This window comes from Anopheles coustani, chromosome 2 (genome assembly GCF_943734705.1).
Source record: "Anopheles coustani chromosome 2, idAnoCousDA_361_x.2, whole genome shotgun sequence".
In the NCBI taxonomy this organism is placed as follows: Eukaryota; Metazoa; Arthropoda; class Insecta; order Diptera; family Culicidae; genus Anopheles; species Anopheles coustani.
The window spans coordinates 17,359,616-17,381,427 of record NC_071289.1 but is presented as its reverse complement, the minus strand read 5'-3'; the positions used below and the strand labels follow the sequence as shown (position 1 = coordinate 17,381,427).

The 21,812-nt window shown below is 45.3% G+C and overlaps 1 protein-coding gene across 1 annotated transcript; it reads left to right on the top strand.

The window, feature by feature from the left end:
• The first annotated feature begins 583 nt into the window (after nt 1-583).
• LOC131264010 (zwei Ig domain protein zig-8-like) lies at nt 584-21,554 on the top strand. Its single transcript, XM_058266300.1, has 8 exons — nt 584-645; nt 6,739-6,819; nt 8,678-8,910; nt 9,057-9,173; nt 13,933-14,026; nt 16,929-17,056; nt 20,163-20,331; nt 21,433-21,554. Exons 2-8 carry the CDS (start codon nt 6,774-6,776, stop codon nt 21,552-21,554), a joined length of 909 nt encoding a protein of 302 aa, XP_058122283.1. The 5' UTR covers nt 584-645; nt 6,739-6,773.
• Nucleotides 21,555-21,812: the final 258 nt, after the last annotated feature.

Below are 21,812 nucleotides of genomic sequence, written 5' to 3'. Positions count from 1 at the left end.
ATCCTTTCCGTGCCGGTTCAGTACGTCGAGAGCCACGCGCTGGAACGTTCGTCGTCGGTGCACTTTTCTGTGTTTTGCCAGGTCAAAGCGGGTTGTCGCGTAGTGTTTTTCCGAAGCGTACGCAAACCGCTCGCGTAAAGGCTTTGGGGTGGAGTGGGAAAAGTGATCTAGTGTCGACGGGTTTTACTGACCTAATTTGCAAAAATTAAATTCAAAAGCCATCAGGAGGTACGGTTGTCAGCGTGAACAGCTGCCAGTGTGAGTGCTCTATCGATTATTGGCAAATTATAGATTCACCATTTGGAAGGGCAAGGATACACAGTGATTTGGATACGGTGCCCTCGAGCTAAAAAAGCGAAAGAGAAAATATAATACGCAGAAATCTCAAATTTTTGGTGATTGCTAAACTACGTTGAAAGCTTCTCATACGTGTTTGTGTCTCGTAAATAAGTGTTGCATCTGAATTTTTACCTAATCAAGTGTATCGTGCACAATCAAGTGAATATAGCTTTATCGTGTACAATCAGGTGAACCAACAACCAAAAGTAATAATAAATTGTGTTAACAAAAAGTTTATGTGTTGAAACAAATGTGCGAAGCAAGTGTTCAGCTGGAATAAATGATTTTCCGAAAGCAGAGATAAAGGTATTAACTTTTTTTTTTTTGGTTTGTTTGGAAAAGAAATAAACGTTCAGTTTTTATCTCCAAGGGTGAAGGGTTTATCTCCAAGGGTGTTTATCCACACTTCTCCTGCAATTTTAATGATGCAACGATATGTTATACTTCCTGAATGAAAGAACAGTTTCAATATTATTTTAAAGCTGTTTTGCCGTAACTTTGTTTGTTTTTTTTTTCAAAAACATTCAAAATTCGTAAATTTTGATTAAAGGACGCCCAAGATTCCATAATCCTGGTGAACGTTGTTTATTGCAAACATTTGTTTAGGCAAATGGCCTTACATTTGGAGTATTGAAAAAAAGATTGAAAGAGAAGATGCACGGAATGAAATAGATTGCCTCGGTTGCATTTAGGCTTAAATGTTTACCGTTGCTTGTGGTATTAATCCCTGAAGGGAATATAACTGAATGATTAATCTACGGAAAGAGATTTGTGGAGCAACCCTGTACAGAAGTCGTTCTTACACAACACGGTTCCATGAAGATAGAGATGATAAGAAATGGCGGGGGTGACTGATAAACAAATAACGCAAATAGCGAATCAAACGCAAGCCAACCATACAATACAAGCCATCTAGTGCAAAATTCGTGGAACAACTCTCCATAATAAACTTTACATCCTGCGTCGCACGATAATTCCAGAGAGGATACGGTTCGGTCGCATCCACCGATTGCAAAACGGAGGATGTGGATTTATATGGAATTTCGCACACAATGATAAACAACGCACCGGGTGGAAACTCTTTGAAGTATGCACATCATTGTGGTGCTTTTAATGGTATTGATGATGAAATTGATTAATGCGGGTGTGTCGTTTATTTGTTGCTAGGAAATCGTTTTTTGTGTAGCAGTTACAGTGAATTGGAAAATGGAAAACCATTGTTTTGTTAAATGATCTACATTGATCAGACCATGATTACTGAAGCTAATGTTTTATTTTATCTAGGGACATACTCAAAATGATAAAGTTATTCCAATGACAACACAAATGACTTGAAACTGATGCAGAAAATAGCTCAGTGATAAAATGTAACAATCAAGAACCAATAAGTTCACGAACTCCACGGTTGCCAGCAAAAACGATGAAAAGAACACAAAATCATCCCTTTTTTCGTACATTGGTTTTTCACACCCGCACGAAACATCCCATTAAACACCACCACTAGATGAGGTGTTAAACGGTATGGAATGTTAAACCCTTGTCCTAGGACTGGAAAGTATTAAGTATCCCCGAAAAGGTCCCATTAGGGATACAAGAAACATTCCGTTGCTGTTAAACGGAGATCGATGCTTTAACAAGAAGCGTATAAAAAATTTAATCGACCACTCCGGAAGCGCAATTCATCAAAGGAAAAAAGGGAACACAAGGTCGGGATTTGTTTGAGTTCAAGTCGTGTCCTAAACTTCTTTCGGGGAATCGGAATAGATCTAGAATTTTACCCTAGACCTTTAGGCTTGTTTGTTTGGTTTTTTCTTGTTGTAACAGAAAATCCCTGAATGTGATTATTCTGCTACAGATTACTGGGAAACATGGCCGGGATGATTGGATTTGGCAATAAAAACGGCAGTGAAGTCATGGACGGAATAATAATGAGCTTATAAACGGTTTCGGATGGGAACCGTTCCTGGGAATGTAAGCTGGAGTAAAATTATTCATACGGAAGGGTATCAAAATGTAAGGATAAATATGGACCTAGGCAATGTTGGAAGCTGGTTTGCAAATATCAAATGATAAACTTCCCATTACTGCATACACTTGTAATGTTTTGAATACGTATTACGTATGTTTTCTACGTGGAGCTGCTGATAAAACTTATTTTATTTACGATATTATTTTGTATAATATTAGTTTTTGGCAGGAACATGCGGGAAACCAAAGTAATGTTTGGTTCAACGCCAAACAAAGGGTTTAAAAGCTTCCATTGATTGAGTTTCTTGTTTCGCGAACAATTTTCCGGAACTCTCAAATTTACTAGTTGTGTGAGTTCCATTGTTCTGCCGGCTTGCACTACATGATCAGCACGTAATAAACATGCGCTCATTTGACTAACAAAGGGCCCCCCAGCTGAGCGCGGGAGATGTTTAGTCGCCCTGTCAACCCCCCTCCTCCAGCTTTTGTAGTGTAATTCCAGTAAGCGAGCGGGCGCCATATTTGTTTTGTTGGGAAAAGCTCCCGTGCTGTTATTGTCAGCTGCTTAAAACACTTTCCGGAAGGGCATTAACGGTCGACACGTGCCCATAAACAATTCCAGCTTAAACGATTCACCTGTTTGTGTGCCAACGTGGGGTCACGCGGGACAACCTGCACCCACGTGGTCGCTCGAGCGCGAAAGGGACGCTTTCAGCAGCAGCAGCAACAACAGTAAAGTTTTGTCCTCTGATGAGGGTTCTTCCATTATTTAAACGAACACAAGCCCCCTTCCGCTCATGCACGAACACAAACGATCGGTACACACTCCTTCGCGTTATCCTTTTGAAATGGTTTATGACCGGTCACTGGTAGTGAACCACAAGCGCACAATCACTGCCAAAGGGAGCGGGTATGGGACACTAACTTGTCACGTTCATTGGAATCATAAATTATAAAACTCATTATCGCCGTGTTGTGAACAATTAATTCAATTATTTTGTCATCGACAACATGCCGGCCTCATTTCGATGCTGCTTTTCCTTTTGTGTCAGGATAACCGTGTAGGGTAGTTTCGACATACACAACGAATGTTTTATGAGCCATCAAAACAATTATTGCTATACTTTTGGGATTATGCAGCTACATTTGCGGCAAAATAGAAATTACTTTTTAATCAGCAAAAGTTACTTCGGGCCTTTTACGTGCTGGCCGACAATCGTTGGTTTAATAACTCATTATGGTGTTTTTGTTATTAGTTTCAGCATTTTGTTGACTTTAATTTAATGTCACAAATAAATGATGAGCTAGAGTTGGGAGAGACAATCGACAATTCAGATAGTACTGTTTTGCAAAAACACTCCCAATCGACGAAAGTCATGTCATGTTCTCAATATTACTTAACAAAAACCTAGCACCTGTGTGAACGGTGCATACTTGATCCGGTTGGTTATTGCATCGTAATGCACTTTTCAATCAGACCACCCTTCGATACGCCTGAGGACACCTGGTTCGAGGTAGAATGAATAGCAAAAACCAAACCATAGAAGGGAGCGTACTTTGCCAACACTTCGACAACTATCACAGTCCAAGACGTGCTTAGATTCAGCGGAGGTGAATGGAGTGGAATGTCATAGCCAAAGGAACACCCTAATGACTTTATCAGGTGGTGGTTAGAAGAAAACGACCGGTACTGATCCTTTCAGCAGTAGTTTTTCTTCCCACCCAGCCGGGCGTCTCCCTGGTCGGAGAGATTGTCAGCTGTCTTCTTAATTAAGCATCTTACTTCGGTCGTGTCGAGAGTGTCTCTTGGATCGATTCCACCATCGTCCCGCAAACCAGCGTGCAGCCGACCGTGTGGAAGGCAACTCATTCCGTCGGTGCCTTGCCGGTGGTGAAAGATAGAAAATCGATTATCTTCTACGGGGTGTGCGGGCTCCTTGGAAGACTTGCCGATGAAGAGCGTGTTGAACGACACGCTCGAAAGACAAGAAACGCTCCCGGACGAGCTCACACACCTAATCAGTGTGTGCGCGTCGGTACAAAACATGCATGACAATTTAATTATTCTGTAATGCTCTCTCCTGCTTCTGCAACACATAACAATTTTCTTGCCCCGGCTCCACCACCTTGGCACCGAGAATGTGGTTTGACGCTTGACGCAAGAATTATAAACTTCCAAACACCATCGCCGGGCACTGCACAACGCATTTCCCTTCGAGGGAAGGGCAAGGTCCTGACGCTGCTAAGCCCGGCAAACCACTTGCCAGCATTGAGTTAATGGTTGGAGCATAAACTGCTCCGGTCGTTGGATCGACGGGCATGTTTTCCTGTGAACGCCAAGAAAAGCAGACACAAGATCAAATAGTCTCGGAGGATGATCCAAACTTCAGGTGTCCATTACGTCCGTTGTTTTGCATCGTAGATGCTGGCGGATGAAGTTTTCGCCTCGCTGCCTTTACCCTTGGGAGGTTTTGGACAGTCCGTCCGACGAAAGGATGCACAGTTCTGGGTGAAGTTTGGTCTCCTTAGCGGTACTTGGTTGGTAACACGCTCAACGCATTCCACCATTTTAGGGCAAAATGTTTCCAACAAACACCATTGGATGGGCTGTCCCTTGAAGACACTTGCTTAGGAACAACACCGAACCGAAGTAATTGAACTTCAGCCTTGGTGTTCCGGGCCGAAGTCGATCGAAGTAGGTCCGCATCGGCCAAATACCTGCAGATAACCATCGTAAGGCCGAAAATTTGATGCGACAAAATGAACAAACAAACCTGAGCCGTGGTGCGCGGTGGGAAAACTTTTGCCCATTTTCGCTGCGAAGGACCCGAGCCGAGCGATAAGGATCCGCGAACCGCTCTATTCGGTGGCGTCGGACCCGATGTCACCATCATTTCCCGGGCAAGTGACTGAAGTAGCTGAAGGAAGTAGCACAAAGCCGACTCTCCATCACCAGCTTGTACGAGATGCAGACAGCGGGCCACTGCGTTCGAAATGGCACTAATTAGTAGAGGATTTGGTACGGGCTGCGGATGGGGTGTTGTGTCATGCAGCACGCTTTTCTCTTCCCGTTCCACCAACGGACGCGCCAACATAAGGCAAACCCCGGGGTTCCGCGTACCGGAGCGAACACAAAAATACGTTCCACGTACAGAAAAGAAAAGAAAATAATGAAACTAATCCGAAACTTACCTTGTTTTCCGACCACTACCAGCGGCTGATGATGATGGTGAAAGTTATCTCGTGGCTCGGAAAAAAAGTTCATCCATCCGTTCACGGCGAGTACGAGGACATTTTTCGTCATGCCTTCACCGTGTTGACTTAATGAAAAATTAGCTTTCACGCTCGGAGCTTCGGTGCACATACGGAAAAGCTGAAAATAGGCCCGTTAGTCTTCTATTTTTAGGCTTCAGGATTCTTTTCGTCAAGCGTCCGGGAGACGCACGACCGTGCGTTTATGGAAGGACCTAATTCCAGCGTTCGCCTGTCTTTCTTCTCGTGCACGTGTGTAGGTGTGTAAGTTGCGTTGTTTGAGGCCAACGTCGAGTCGGTCACAGCTCCTAGAACCAACTCCTCTCGCTCCGAAAACTCCTGTAACTTAAGACGGTTTCGTGCGTACCACTTGAGGCTTGTTGTGTTGTTTTTCCTCTTGTTTTTCACCCAAAGAAAAGTTGTGTACCACTTGATGGTGCCATTCTTCTGCCACGTCCTGAGCTACGTATTAAACGTACTCTCGGTGTACGAAAGCTACACAAATACTTAAAGACCACAGCGGGCTCGTTCGGATTACGTCGTCCCGGCGCGCTGCAAGTGGAGAACATTCTCCAAGTTGTCGTAGGACCCAAGGCGCACAGCTTGTACCGGACTGACTTTGTGGGTAATTTCTTTGTTGCATTAAACAATTCCATTATGCAAAGCGTTAAAGGAAAACTTTCTGGCGAGATTTTCCACTGAAGAGAAAGTACAAGCTCCTGGTTCTGTTTTGGGCTGAGCGCTGACTTCGGGACAACGTTTAATGCCAAACGATCCCGCAGGCTTTCTTCGGGGGAACGGTCACCTGAAGCGCTGAACACTGCTTACTGTGCAACAACTGTGGTTAGCTTTTCGTTTTATTTCGGTGCGTTTTCTTCCTCGGCGCTTGCTGCAATCCACGATTGGGTATGTCCGGCTCTTTTTCATCACGTAAATGGATCAAGTTGGCGGTCCAGGGTAAATTGGATTGCTACGATCTCCACCGAAAACAAAAAAGAAAGCACCTATGGAGAAACTAAGTGGAACAAACGTGTACACCGTGTCCGATGAGGTCGAGCGGATGTGCCATGTTTCAAAAGGACTTTTGGCCAACGACGGCTGTACTCCCAGTTGAAAGGCCGCCGCCGCACCTGAGTCAACTGTTTTTGTGTTAATATATTTTTTTCCTCCCTCTTGCAGAGTATGACGCCCGTGGCCAACAACTAGCAGCAACTATGAGGCAGCTAGCGGTAGTGATGATTATTTTAAATATAAATTACGGTAAGTACAGCTATCCACACCGGTTCCACCGCGTGGTACGATCCTAGGCGAGGGCCTTATGATTTGCCGTTGTTATGCTATACTTGCTTCTTTCTCTGTTGTTGCTTTCTTTCCCCGGAAAGTAGGTTGAATAGTTTCGAGATTTTTTTTCCCAGCTTCTCGTTTTTGGGTGGCGGCTTTCGTACCCACCCGAGACCAGGGACCCTCCTTTTCGCACGTCCGTGCTCGGCCCATTGTCCTCATGGCTGCAAACGGCGTACAACACCGCCGGCTTCTTGTGGTTTAGCAATTTTCACTAATAACACCGACGTACGGCCTGGCGCCTTCCGGCTACGAGCGCGCTCGCACGGTTTCATTTCGAGGCTCCAACCATCTCCCGTCGGCCACCCGCTCGCTACTTTGTCTTTGCGGGCGTGTTTCTTCACAAAATGTGGCCACCCCCCACCCCCAAGCATCATGATCTATCCACTTCCAGCTCCTCGTTCGAGCCTTCGGCGAGCGGAGTAGTTTACAGTGGTTCCGCCCCGGTGCAAAACGTTTTTGTTGGGAAATGAAATTAATTTGAAAACCAGTGCACTCCCTGCACACACACACACACACACGTCACGAACGGCGGCTCGGTGCCTACTTCATGCCTGCAGGCAGCCCACTACAGCGTACCGTCTAGCGTACGAAGTAGTTCCGTGTGTAGGGAAAATAATCCGACAAGTTTCCCGAAGAAACGTACATCCCGGTTCCGATGTCGGGGCTGAAATTGACGGTCGAGTGCTGTTACGTGGGATAGGCCACGATGCTCATGGTTTTGCTTCCCGCACGTGGTAGTATTAAATTCACGTAAATTAAGGAACGTGTCAGAAAGCACGTTACGCGTGAAGCCTTCCAGCATCCCGGGGCGGAATAAGGACGTAGCAGCTAAAAAGTTTCGCATCAAGTTACATTGAGCTTCTGCAGGTAGAACAGACATAAAGTTTTATTATGTTTTATTGCAACAGTTATTTGAGGCACAAAGTTGCAAAAGATGAGATGTCTTTTTGTCGGGTTTCGGTAATCGAATACTTTTCCAATTTTTTTGAAAGGCTCTTTAAAGTCTTTTATTTCCTTGATATATTTTGCATCAAAACTGTTTAAAATATTCAATTGAGTTGAAGTAAAGACAAGTATTGCAATAATTATTGTGTTTGAAATCAATTCTTGCATGTATATTTTAAATTAACTCCTTAACAATGTTGCTCTGGCAGTTTTTGTCACTCGTCTCGTTTCAATCTTCGTTGTTCGACGTTGGTTCTCGTTTATACATGTTTGTTCATTTTTATTCATTTATGTTATATTAATCGATGCAATTGAACCTAATTTGACACGGTATTCTAAATCACAAAAGTCCCAAAAACCGCTGAGACTTTGAAGGGGTTAACAAAGACAAGCAAATTGACAAAAAAGTCTAGTCTAAAACGTCTCAATATAAAATTTTTGCTTCACATTATGTTATGCTGAGCTTGGAGTTCCACCTTATAATAGAAGAGAACATCCTGAGAAAATCGTTTTTTGAACAAGTTGAATTCAGTACGCTATATTTTATATTTGTTCCTGCTATGTTTCATCCTCTACTCATCTTCTACAAAGCATAAAACGCAGATCTTTCTGCGTTATAATAAAAATATTCGTAGAAAAACCGCCTTCTTTTTCTTTAACACCACGTTTTTCATTCAGAAAAAATTCAATATGAAGTGAACGGAAGGATAAAATTAATTTCTACTGCGGCATCTCATTCAAGCCTTTGCTTATTAATATTGAAAAGACTTTTTCTCTATTGCTATAGAGCACACAATATTGAGTTTCTCGTTCTGTTTTCCTTCGATAGGTCGCCTTCACTGCTCCTACACGATGGACATCGACGAGCCGCACACGTACACACCGCCGAAGCACTACTTCCAAACGTCCTCCTTCGATGAGAACGAGCTGGACGATGACGTTGTCAAAAACCCGCTCGATCGGGGTCCGTACTTCGACATATCCGCCTCGCGTAACGTCACCGCACTGGTCGGCAACACGGCCTACCTGAACTGTCGCGTCCGAAACCTGGGCAACCGGACGGTAAGTCACATCACCTCCCTCGGTGCAGCCCTTCTGGCCCCCGGGTGGGATTCCCTCCCGAGAGGGGTTCTGATTAGAATGATTTAATTAAAACTCTCCCCCCGTTCCGTTTCCGCTGTCATTCTCTTCCTTCCCTCCCTCGCAAGGTGTCCTGGATCCGGCACCGGGATCTGCACCTGCTGACGGTGGGAAAGGCCACCTACACCTCGGACCAGCGCTACCAGAGTGTACATAACGCGCAGCTCGACGACTGGTCGCTGAAGGTGAGTGTGAAAAGTGCGACGATCCAAACGAGGAAAAGAAAAAAGTAAATACCACGAGCATAGGATTAGAAGGACCCCAGGCCAAGAGGTCTATCCGTGAACATTTTCACCTGCTTCCTCGAAACCTCCGGGGATTTTTTGTTTGGAAGGGAGATAGACATGAGACATGGTAATTACAACGTGCCAGCGGTCGAACAGTTCCAAGTGTACGACAACCGCTTTTGTGCGCTCTGTTTGCCCACGTACCTTCCGGTTCGGTAACGCGTAATGAGAACGATAAAAATAAATTGAATTTAAGCTGGCAGAAAATTAACCCTTACGCAAGAGGACGCGTAACGATGCGTTGTATTACAGCCGAGCGTATCAGCGCAACAGGGTGCCCTTAAACAAACGACAGTTTCCGAATACGCGTGTAATAATCCCCAAACAGGCACCGATCGGTCCAATAAGGGTTTCGGAGGGATCCGTTTCGAGTTTAATCTCACCAATGGGAAGGGGTCCCGTGGCACGGTGGGGCCGGAAACGGGAAGAAATAGATCATCTAACCAGCTACCCGGTAAGCGCCGGATGGAAGAAAACCACAGATGGATTTCGGTAGATTAGTTTCTTATCGCTTCCCTTAATGACGATTGTTTGGGGAAACATTAATTACGCGGCACCATATCGGTGTGCGGTGATCGAAGCGGGCAACCGTCCTCCCGCACCGAGGATCCGGAGCTCAAGTTTCAATCCATACCGTTCTCTTAAAGTGTGTGTGTGTGCTTAAAGCGAGCAGGTTTGAAGCGAAAAACAAGGTCGTTCGTCTTGCGCGTTGGAAGGAAGAAATTACACCATTTATTAAATGTTCACCGAACGCGAATAAGCACAATATTGTTGCAGGCAGAAATTGGCTGCCAGTTTTCGCAGCTTCCTTTCAAGGAGGGAGGGGGAGAACGGGGACGTGACTTCTTTGACACTTGGCCAATTTTCTAATCTACCCTTTACGTGACACGACCCGTCCTTCCGCACGGTAAGCGAACCACTAGCTTTCTCCAAACAACCGCTACGAACGCAAAGTCCTTCGGATTCGTTTAAGATGTTTATCGGTTAATTTATTAGCGTTATTTTCGCCCGGAGCTCGAACGGGAAGAGAGGAACTTGCCGGCTTAAGTAAGTACTTGGGGAAAGCGCGAAAGAAGGAGGATTCTGCCGCAGATGTGATAAATATTGAACCACGCCCGAGGCGAACCAAATCCGGCTGTTCGAAACCGGCGAGGGGAGAAAAATTGTGCACAATTTCATTTTTCTCGTACCGCCCGAGGAAAATGCCGCATTCGCAATTTGTGCTGCCGTCAAAATACTTTTATGCTGCTATTGGTTTTTCACTTCTCTACCGCCACGGCCGTGGGAAAGCTCTTGCGCGATGATTAGCGGAAATGGACTGGAAAGTGATCGAGAACGTGCCCTTTTCCGGGGAAAATGGGTACAACGTTGGTGTCGTGGTTTGGAATGCTAAAAAGGACACGATTCAGCGAGCGCATCCTTCATGGCGCTTCGAGTGCACTTGATGTGAGTGTTTGTCTATTCCAAGAAACACTACAAATTCGGATGGTTTAAAACCACTAAAATAAATGAACGAATAAAACGAGCGTTGGCGAATTAAAGAGCGACCGAAATGAAGCAAAACAACAAACACACACTCTTTTAGAGATTGGAAACCGCGCGACCGAACAGATTCGGGAAAACGGGACCAAGATAAATGGAAAGTAGCCTCCGAGACGACTGCCAGATAATGACGCCGACTGCGGAAGGGCAGCAATAATATTAATCACTATCTAGTGTGACTAATGGGTTGCGTTTATCCAGAGTTTAATTACTATCATCCGTTTGCCCCCTGGAGGGAAGGCAGGGGAGGAGGGAACTAGGGACTGTAAAAAAGGGAAGAAAAGGTTTCATTTTATGTTTTCCGTCATCGTTTCACTTCCACTTAAAAGAGCGGCAAAGGTCGTGTTGCCCAATAAAACTATTATAAACAGGCAACGATTACAAGGCGACGACCTTGGCTGGGTGGCGCGGTGTGGGTGAATGATAAATTATCTGCTCGCTCCGTACGACACGACGGCTTGGCCTAAGGCTCAGCAGTGTCCATCCGATCAATCCATCTTCCTGGATAAGATAGGAACGGAAGGTACCGACTTTAAAAGTCGGCAGTAATTATTTATCAATTTCGCAGACTGGCATCTAATATCTCATTGAAATTACTGACGAAGTTGTCTCATCTATTATTTCAGATGATTTTTTACCTGCATTTGATGCCTTTGTTCTCAGGCATATGATAAGGGATAATATGAATCTTCAACAATAATAGTTCACGTTTATGAAAAAGGTTATGCGTTCCAGTTAAACCTTTTCTTCAACCGTTTCGTAGTAAAGACATACATATGTAGCTTTCGGATATATGAAAAGAGATTAACAAATGAGATAAATATTAAAGTATAGCCTATTATTTATGTTGTTACATGCAAATAAGTAAATGACCCAATAGATATATAATTTTTTATGAAGTTCACTGTAAGCAATAGTCTTGTATAAAACAGTAAATTTTATTGATCAATCAAGCAAACCGAGATAAATAATCAATACTGTAAATTTTTATTTATTTTAAATCAATCCAAATACACTTGCAATTTACAAATGATGTAACTTTTTAAATTAGCATTGATCTTCTTTAGTTTAGGGCTTCTTATTACCTAGGTATGTCATGACAATTGTATTTAAATGTCTTGACAGCCCAAAAAAGAAAGCTTTTTAACATATCTTTTGAGAAATTAGTAGATTTTGTTTCAAACATCATCTAAATGCGTTTTGTTACCTTTTTTTAATTTACTAAAAAATAAACTGGAAAGAAACTTCATAGATATAAAATCTCACTGGAAAACTAGAGTGTTTAAATTCGCTATAAATTTTCTTTCAGTAAAAGTTCACCGTAATCCAAGAACTACAGAAATGTAATCATAAGAAATGGTATTAATCTGTAAAGATATCCAGAACTCAGCCACGCATAAACAAGCGGGGGCCATTAAACACAAAGTGAGCGTGACGAAAAATGAGCAGCGTGTCCGGAACAAAAAAGATTATTTTTGCTTCTCCGTCCACCGTTTGTTACGAAGTCCAAGCAGACAAATGCTGCGCCACTGACATTACCGTGCTTCCCTAATGCAATTATTGGTAGGACGGAAACGGCAAATTGACAAAATGTGTCAACGACGACGGCAACAACGGCCACGACGATGACCATGAACATTTTTGCCATTTCTGTGCGCTATCCGGCCATGAAAATCCACAATTTCATTGGCTGTTTCTTGGCCGGGGAGAGCGTTGCGAGGGGCTGAGGTTTGTTTGCAAATCTTTCTTAATTATTTGCTGTGTTATAGTCCACGCCGGGCCCCTCCGGTTTTTCCTTCACCAAGCGTCGCTTGCTTTTCCTTGTTTGCCGGAAGACACTTTGTTGCCTCGTTGGGTAGGAAAGTTCGCATTTTTCTGAATTATTTCCTTTCGCCATTCGTCCCCATTGGAGGCCGCATTGATACTTACACCTCCCACTCCACAAAACCCGCACCGCTGTTCGTCCTTCCTTGACACGCAAACACACAGACCGAATTAGAAAGACAGAGCCACTCGCAACGAATGCCGGCAACCTTGGCAAGAGTGGCCCGCTCTGCTTATTGCACTGCATCAGCGGTTTTCCGGTGGCCCGGCGGACGTCTTGGCCGATGGCGATAAGCGACGGTCCGGAACCGTTCCGTTCCCCGTCCGCCCGGTCCCGGTCGTCTTCTCGTTTTTAATGGTGCAAAAATAAACCCACCTTATCGGGCGGGTACGATCTGACTAATTGCCCCGGGGCTGCCCTTTTCTGCCGGAACGGAACGGAACGAAACGGCTACGGAAACCCGCCCGGATGATGCCGGTGGATGCAGGTTGCGCTGCATACTTTCCACTTCCGGAGGTCAAGCAATTAGTACCGTAACGAGTGGTTAGAGTGCGTGTCTCTGTGATAGTTCTCAGCTTGCCGGAGGGTGGTGGAAAATGAATTTGTAGGATCTGGTTCGAGATTGAGCAGAACCGGGTGAAGCCGGCACATCCAGTTCCGGATGGAGGGTGAGAAGATGGCTGACCTCGCCCTGAGTGTGATAGCGCTAGCGAACGAAGCTCGAGGAACGACAAAATGCTTTCTTGACTTTCCGATATAATCTTCGCTACCATTCGCTCATTGTTGCCCTCTCGAGGGCACACCCCGGTCCGTGAAAGGCACAGTCGGCAGTGTCTGCTGCGATCATCGGGGTGTGAAGATATCCTAACCTCAAAAAACTGCCGTTCGATAGCCGGCCAATCTACGCCATTTTATATCCTTCAATCAACGGGCGGAACGGAAACCGATCCGGGTCGAGCGAGCATCGACGAACATCGCCCAAGGCGCACCCAAGTCGTAGTCGAAGGTTTTCTACGTGTGGTTCCTCGAGGGGCCGATCGGATGATAACGCTTTTCAAAGGAAGCCACTGTGGAATAAGACACTCCAGGAATGGCCGGCTCGCAATGACCGGCTGATAGAACGATAACAGAAAACCGAAACGAAAGCGAGCGCCGAAACACTCGACAACTCTATTATCGCCCTCACCGATGTCCGTTATCACCTGTGTACCTGTGTGGGTCGGTCACGGTGTCATCGAACCGTTTTATGATGTCCTCTTCCCTTGTGCCTTCCTTATTCTATTTCCGCAGGTCCTTTACCCGCAGCAGCGAGATTCCGGTGTGTACGAGTGTCAGATCTCCACGACGCCTCCGGTCGGCTACTCGATGACGCTGTCCGTCGTTGGTAAGTGTTCCTCCATTCTTTTTTCCTTTCTCCATATTTTTTTTTGCTTCCCATTTCTTCCTCTTTTGTGCCGTTGTATCGATTTTTATAGTGTGTGCGATTATCTTGTGCCCCCGTTACATCCGTTTGTAGAACGGGAGATGAAGTATTAATGTCTCAGCCATTATTTTCATGTCCCTTTTTCCCCAAACCCGGTCGAGAGATCCCGGTGGTCTTTTCAAAGCATGATTTAGCCATTTTTCCTTGGGGGGCTCTTTTTTTACTTACCGGCATGACGCCACACTTTTACGAGGTTATTGAACGGCAAAACAAAAGGATCCTCGAAATTCATTTCCTCCCTGATTAGTGGGTGTAGAATGTCTTTCACATCCTTCTTATTTTCCGTGCTCTAGTGCAGGGGTTGGCAAAGCCCGGCCAGCCAACTAATTTTATCCGGCTCATAAGAAAATGTTGGTGCTTCATACAAAAACCCGATATAAATTTTATTTTTGATTTGTTCACGATGTCTGGATTGGTTTTTCGTAACAAAAATAAAAATTAAAATTGTTGAAAGAAGTATGTAATGCCTGTGACTTCCTCGTATACTTTTTGTTAGATTTTTTCTAGTGTACTTGCATTATTGATCGTTCTAAAATTTCCTAGTCTCGAGAGTCTCGTCCAAATTCTGGCGGGTGTCACTCGTTTGAAAACAATCTATTTAAACATGATTGAAGTAGGGGATAAATTTCAAGTATAATTAAAGAGATTGATAAACAGTACAAAAAACTAAAGTTTATATTTTGAGAAAGATCTAAAAATGGAAACAGTTTAATGATAAAATTTAAAATGTTTTATTTGATAACACCATTTTAATGAAACTTGACTATTAAGAAAGCTCATAATCCATTCAAAATAGTTTAGTACAAAATTGAAAATGATGATTTAATGCATCGTTTAAGGTATACGGCCCACCGTTTCGGTATATTTTTAATCATCTGCCCCTGATTATGAAATGTATGCCGACTCCTGCTCTAGTATTTTCTTCCCGAATACATTTCATTTTTGTTTTTTTCAAAGTCTCAGGAAAAGGAGACATTAAAGAGTACGCTTTAGTTTAATAAAGTCTTCACTTGCTTTAACTGGTCCACACCGCGATAGGGAAAAAGCAACGTTTTGAAAACTGCCACCAAGTAGATAGAAGCTCCATGATAGCGCATTTTCACTTGCAGCAGTACTACCACCATCATCATTCACATCATCATCATCATTATCAACGTCATCAGGCCCATCATCGGCAAAGTTGACGTTACAAAACCGCCACGAGTGCGAATGGCGTTTTCGGGCCGTTCTGTTTACATAAAACATTTTCTGGACGGAACATTTTCAATCTTCCTCCGCGCGGGTTAATCGTCCCTCGCCCGCAAAAGAACCCCACTGCCACGGTCCCATGTTTTTTTACGGCACTTTGTAACAGTTCATTTTCCGTTAACCGGGCCCGGGCAACATGCACCCACACAAACTTCGCCGTGGAGCACTAAATTTGTGGACTGCCAGTTTTGTGCAATTTCACGGCACTTCATCGAGCTCGTGAAAAAGGTAGCGTGAAGAGGAAGGGCTAAGTACGAGGTGAATGCTGAATAAATAATGTACCAACCAGCTGCCACATGATTGGCCGTGCTACCGTAATAAATCTTAATGCCTTCCGAGAACGGAATCACGTAACGTGCTTGATCTTCTTTCGCTCACCGAAAATTTCCCACGACCGGGTCGTTTTTTTCTCTCTCTCTCTCTCCCCTTCGGACCACCCGATCCGCTATCTGGTTATTTTCCGAGTAGCTCTACGCTTGCTTCCGTTTGTTTTGGTTGGCCCGTTCGCAACGGGCAAAGGTTAAAAACTAATCCCAAACCCGTAGCAGCATCCGGCCCGAACGGTAGCACGGAGGCAGACACGTATCCTCGTTATCAGATGACAGTTTTGCTGACCTTCGTTTTACGTCAACGATAAATATTCCGTTCGTTTTAATTAAACCCGTCCCGCGGATGGAGGCGCCCGGTGCCGATGTAGGTCACACGGTCTCCCACCGAAGCGCCGAACTGACCCGGGCAAGATCTTAATTCAGTACCACTTCCGAGGGGAAGGGGGGGGGGGGGATGGGGGGGGGGGGGCAGGAAGTAGGGCCTTCATAAAGCTATAAGCATTACTAGCGATCGTGACGTTCCGATACCGGAAGGGTAGCCCTGGCGGCCAATACGATAAGCGATGATAGCAGGTTAAATCATCTGACAGCTACCAGCAAAAAGGGACCCTCTGGAGATAGGGATTTAGGTGTTGGGCTCGTAAAGCCCCCTTTTCCTTTTTGGAGGAAAATTAATTTGATTTAGTTTTGAAATTTACTAGCGTTTTCAATCTTTCCAGCCCAAAAGGGATGTAAATCAACTCTAGAAGGAGGTGGAAATTATTATTAAAAACATTTGTCTTTCATTGTCCTACAAAATGGAATGTGAAAGGGTACCTTTTGACGAAAAACTATTACCCCGTTTGTGGAAAGCATGTGTTTCGGGTTGTAATAAATCAAACAATCAGCAAATCGCGTAATTTATGTCGGTACATTAAATCGACCCTCGGTGAAAGCTGGCTCGCAATTAAATAGACCCGGACACCCCCCCGGGGCACCTTAATCAAGCATCAAGCGATGCGATCCTTACAAATCTCCACTCCTTCTCCCCTTCTCCCGTTTTGTTTCAATAAGTATGCGAACCGTTCCATACGTCTTCGCCGATGAGGCATTATTATCTTGAGCCACTTTAGTAGCGGCCCCAAAGCGCCGTCCGATACGCAATAAACCTAGATCATTTTCTCACCCGTATCATCCCCGTATGGGGATCGCTTTAACCTCTTTCCTCTCGTTTTTTCCCCCCACAGAACCCCTGACGTCGATCGTTGGAGGACCGGACCTGTACATCGACACCGGCTCGACCGTCAATCTGACCTGCATCGTGCAGCATCTGCCCGAACCACCACCACACATCCAGTGGACGCACAACGGCGAGGTAAGCATCTGCTAAAAGGGGATGGAGAGAGGGGGGATGGAAAATCTATTCCACCCCTTCCCCGTGCGTAACTTTCCATTCACCCGACGGAAGAAGACGAAACGACCGATAATCCTGGCCGCAAATCGCAACTCATCGAAGTTATCTCGCAAAAGGGAAACTCTCGGCCGGTTTTCGGGGACGATGGTCAACCCGGGTGCCCGCATCCGAATCGCCTGTGTTTACCTTTGATTAGTGACCGGGAAGGATCGGCACGGTTCGACGGAACGCAACCATCTTGAGGAATCCGCACGAAAAGGGCGCCAGGATGGAAGAAACATAAATTCCAGCCAGCTCTCCCTAGCTCCGTCTGATCGATCTGCAACCCATGAAAGTAGTCGACCGAACGCAACCCGGACCCAACCGTAGGCCTTCGTGCCTGTTTGTATGCGCAGAGGGTTGTTTATCGACACTTTTCTCCCGGAGCCTTTTCCTTACCTTTCTTCGGTTGGCTTTTGGGCCGGGCAAAGGTAAATATTGTTTCGAAGCCTCGTAGCTCGAGCATTCGGGCCCGATTTTCCCACCCCAAGAGCCGGAAAACCCTCAACGCAAGCCGGTCTTTGACGTTCCCTTCCCCCCCTTTCATTGGCTTATGCGAGCGCTCGGGGTTTTCTTTGCGTTTTCGGTGGAAATCAGTCGTGAAAGGGTTGAACCGAAAACCGGCATGGGAAAATCACCCTCAGCTAGAAAAATATGACTTAGGACATAGGAGTGCTCGTTAAGCGACGGGTGGTTTGGGTGTTCTTCCCCCCCCCCTCCCCCCCCTCTCGCCCACCCCCTCTCCCGAGGGGTGCGGTATGAGATAATGTTCCGTGCCATCAGCCGTAAACGCCGTCGAGTACGTTCGATAATGCCCGGCAGGGATAAACTTTCGTTACGTTTACGGCATGGCTGTGACAACCCCGAGCACATTCTGCTGATAAAGCCGAAGTCGTACAACAGTTATCGAGGCACCGCATATAATAATCTTTTGTGGGCCAACGCAGTCCGCCTCCGGATGGGATAATGGTTTTAAGATACGGCATGACAAAACGTGATTGGACAGAATGGAGCTTAGAGGGAGGCAGCATAGAATTTATTTCTTATCGGTTATTTCTAAACCATACATAAAAAATGTTATCTTATGAAACGTTTTCGTGTGTCGTAATTTTTAATATCAATTTTTAATTACAGTATTTGTGTGGGACTCAAATTAAAAGAGATGTTTTAAAAATTGAAATATTAGAAAATCCTCTTTCAACCATTCCGTCTCGCCGAAACCCCAACGTGACATTGATCTGGCGTGCCGGTTACCCCAAAACCGGAAGCCACGGAAAGGGTTCCACAACCCCACCCCTGAGCTCCCCAACTGCGCTGATTTTGTTGTCAATTTTTTACCCCGGTGAAAGTAATGAATTTTTAAAATGCAATCAACAGCCGACAGGTTTTCCGGACCACGATGACGATGGCTTACACCGCGGAGAAGAATTGATGTTTTATGCCAAGCAGTCACTTTTTGGAGGTCGTTTTTTGTTTCCTCCCATCTTCGCCTTACTTGTGCGTGTTACATTAAGTAGCTCCACGTATCGGAAGGATTTTTCAAAACGCTACCGGTGCGTCGCTTTCCACCGCTTGATCATCGTCATCCTAATTTTCGGCGACCGAAGGAACGAAAAACAATCTGGTTGAAAGAACACCTCCCGCTGTGGGAGAAAATAAAGGGCAACGAGGAAAACAGCAGCAAAATCCATTCACCCTGGGAATACTTAATGTCTGAGGGTGTTAGGAAGCTGATGTTTAGGTGGGGTCCTGTTTTTACCGCAACTTCTTTCCGCTTCCAAAGAATACATGCATCATGTGTAATATGCATAATGTGGGATGTTAAATATCGGCTTTCGGGGGTACTCCAAAGGTTGATCTGTTCGTAGAAAACCGTTGCTATGAGTGACAGAGCCCGAAAAGGTACTTCAGCTTGTACCTACAACTCAAAAGATTGCGAGGCTTTGTGTTGAATAAAGATGAATGTACTTTAAAATTGAAAAGCAGGATAGGAAGCGTTAGATAAATCTTGTTTACCTGAATGATATTTAAAAGCTTCAATCATTTTTCATCTCTTTGAGCCAAATTTTGTTTGTTCACGTTTAACTCGTAGATAAACTTGGGCAAAAAACTTCCTTATGTTCATTCGATATTTTGTCGCAGATGATTTGATACGCAACCCTTAATGATGGTACACGAGTGAATCTGTTAGCTTAAGTAATTTTTGTTTCGTACAAACTTCAAACCAAGGCGGCAGGATTTAACGGATGTTTGAATTACAGCAGCACGTCTTTTGCTGTCACCGGTGAAATTGAAGGCAAAGATAAACAAAAACGAGAAATTCGGCAGATTACGTGTTGAATAAATTCCCCAGCCCGAAACCATTCCGGCCGAACAGTGATCCGTGTATCGTGCAAATCCGTTGAGAAGGTGAATGGCTTCGCCAGTACGCCGGCAGCAGAATTTTTGTCACAAGTTTATATCCCACTCCCATGCCTTCTAACCTTCCCTCCCACCCAGGATCGGCCAAGTTTTCCTTCCCCGTGGGCAAACTTTGTGTACCTTCAAACCGCAAAAGTCCTGCTTGTGCTTAGTCGAAGTAAAGCGGTCGAGGCACGTAGTGTAAGGAAAAACAGTCACATACACACACACACCTACGTGTTTCCATACCTTTGATTCACTCAAAAAGTTCTGATGGAAACGGAAATGCCTAGCCCACGTAGCTTTTCCCCAGCGCTCCCTTGCGTGAAGGGGGGAAATGTAAACGATCAAAAATAAAGTTAGTTGTGTTTGTTTTTCCGCTCAACTCGAGAATCCCGGAGTGTGTTTATACGCTAAGGAACGACGTCGTTTCCGACTCCCCTTAGCTCTGCAACGTCCTCAAGCCCCAAGCCGTGAACCGTGACTATCGTGCAACGACGTATCTTCGTGCGTGGCGTGTTGCGATTTCGGCCGTTATCGATAATTTAATTAAACACTTCAGACACATACACTCCGATCCGGGTGTTCTCATCGCCGCCGTTTTTCTTTCGCCCTTTTTCGATTGTAGGAAATTAATTACGACTCGCCACGGGGCGGCGTGTCGGTGATCACGGAGAAGGGCGACATCACCACCTCCTATCTGCTGATCCAGCGCGCCCGAAGCGCCGACTCCGGCAAGTACACGTGCCTGCCGTCGACGGCCAACCCCACCACCGTGCACGTGCACGTGCTGAATGGTAAGTGTCTAAGCGGTACACAGAAAGAGAGAGAGAGAGAAAGAGTCACCGATGAGGCTGAGGAAAACTGTGGAAAGGGACATCCAAGCAGGTTGGTGATAATGATGGCTCAAAGCGCGCTTTTGCTTCATCCGCGCGTCGATTTTCTTTGATTACTCGCGCGTTTGCCTGCAAAAGTCGAATCGAATTAGGTTTTCCCAGTGCACACATACACACACCCACACACATACGTACGTACAAGCATACTCAATTCGATCGCGCTGAAGTGGGTGTTTTTGATGATTTCCACCGTGTTTGAATAGCAACGCGAATGGGGAAAACCCGCGAGAATAAACGAACGCGCTCGGTGTGACTTTTCCGGTGCGAGGTGGCGCTTGGGTTTGATTTTTCGCATCCACACCTCAAACAACCGTAGCGTGAATCGTGCTTTTCCGGCGCGAGTTCCAGAGCGTGCAGAATGGGCCCGGCCACATTTGGCTTTTCATCGGCGAGCCGGTTGAATGTTGGCGTTGCTGTGTTGTTCGCAAATGTTTCGCACACGGGTAGGAAAATGTTTAATTGGTTTTTATGTTTGTTTGCGCCCGGCAAAAAGTTCGCTATTGAATTCCGGCCCGGCGCTTCGTGTCGACGTTTGCGCCGATCGTGATAAGAACAATCGGTTGAATCATTATCGAGTGCCATTAGTTAAGCAGGTTGGCGCAACAAACATGGTGTGTTGTGATTTCTATTTCAAACATATATATATATATATACATAACATACAAACATGTATAAATTTTTGAATAATGGTCTTGCGTGAACTATGAGTTTTAGCTGCAATTTATTTTTTACCACAATTCGGCTGGATGAAAAAGCATTTCTTTGAATTCAACGAGAAAAATTGTATTTCGCTGAATCGTGTCGAGCTAAAACCGAAACGTTATGGATTGATTGCTGGAAAGGAGAGAAAACAAAACCACCGTCCGCAAAAGCTATCAAAATAATTTTCCATCTATTGCTATCTTTTCTTTCCACCCGCTGGTACCGGTCCACCGTGCGTGTCCTGCATCACGATGCACTCGTCCCTGTCCTCCTCGTTCGCCTCCTCGTCCACCGCCGTAGGTGAACATCCTGCGGCAATCCAGCGCGGACTGCAGATACGCGGCGAGCGGACCCTCCTTACGATGCTCTTCCTCCTACTGATGGCGATATCATCCGGATGGGGACGGCTCGGTGTCCGATAAAACTCGTTCCCTCTAACCGGCCGGAGTGGGTAGTGGTGGGTAAAACAAAACCGCCAAAAAAGTACACACAATTTTCACAATACCGCGGCATCGCTGTAAGTCAACACGAAATGTAAAACCGAACGAAATTGATATTGCAATCAGTGTGCAGTGTGGTGGTCTTACAAATGGACCCTTGTAAATAGAGGAAATAGTTGATGGCCGAAGGGCGGCCAAATGAGAAAGCGGAAACTTTCTGCGTTGTAGCGAAGCGTGAAA

Excerpts from the sequence above, each read along its gene's own strand:
- LOC131264010 (XM_058266300.1), top strand. The coding sequence starts at position 6,774 with ATGAGGCAGCTAGCGGTAGTGATGATTATTTTAAATATAAATTACG. Across the intron at positions 8,911-9,056 it reads GAAACCTGGGCAACCGGACG|GTGTCCTGGATCCGGCACCG; the intron begins GTAAGTCACATC and ends CTCCCTCGCAAG. Across the intron at positions 9,174-13,932 it reads TCGACGACTGGTCGCTGAAG|GTCCTTTACCCGCAGCAGCG; the intron begins GTGAGTGTGAAA and ends CTATTTCCGCAG.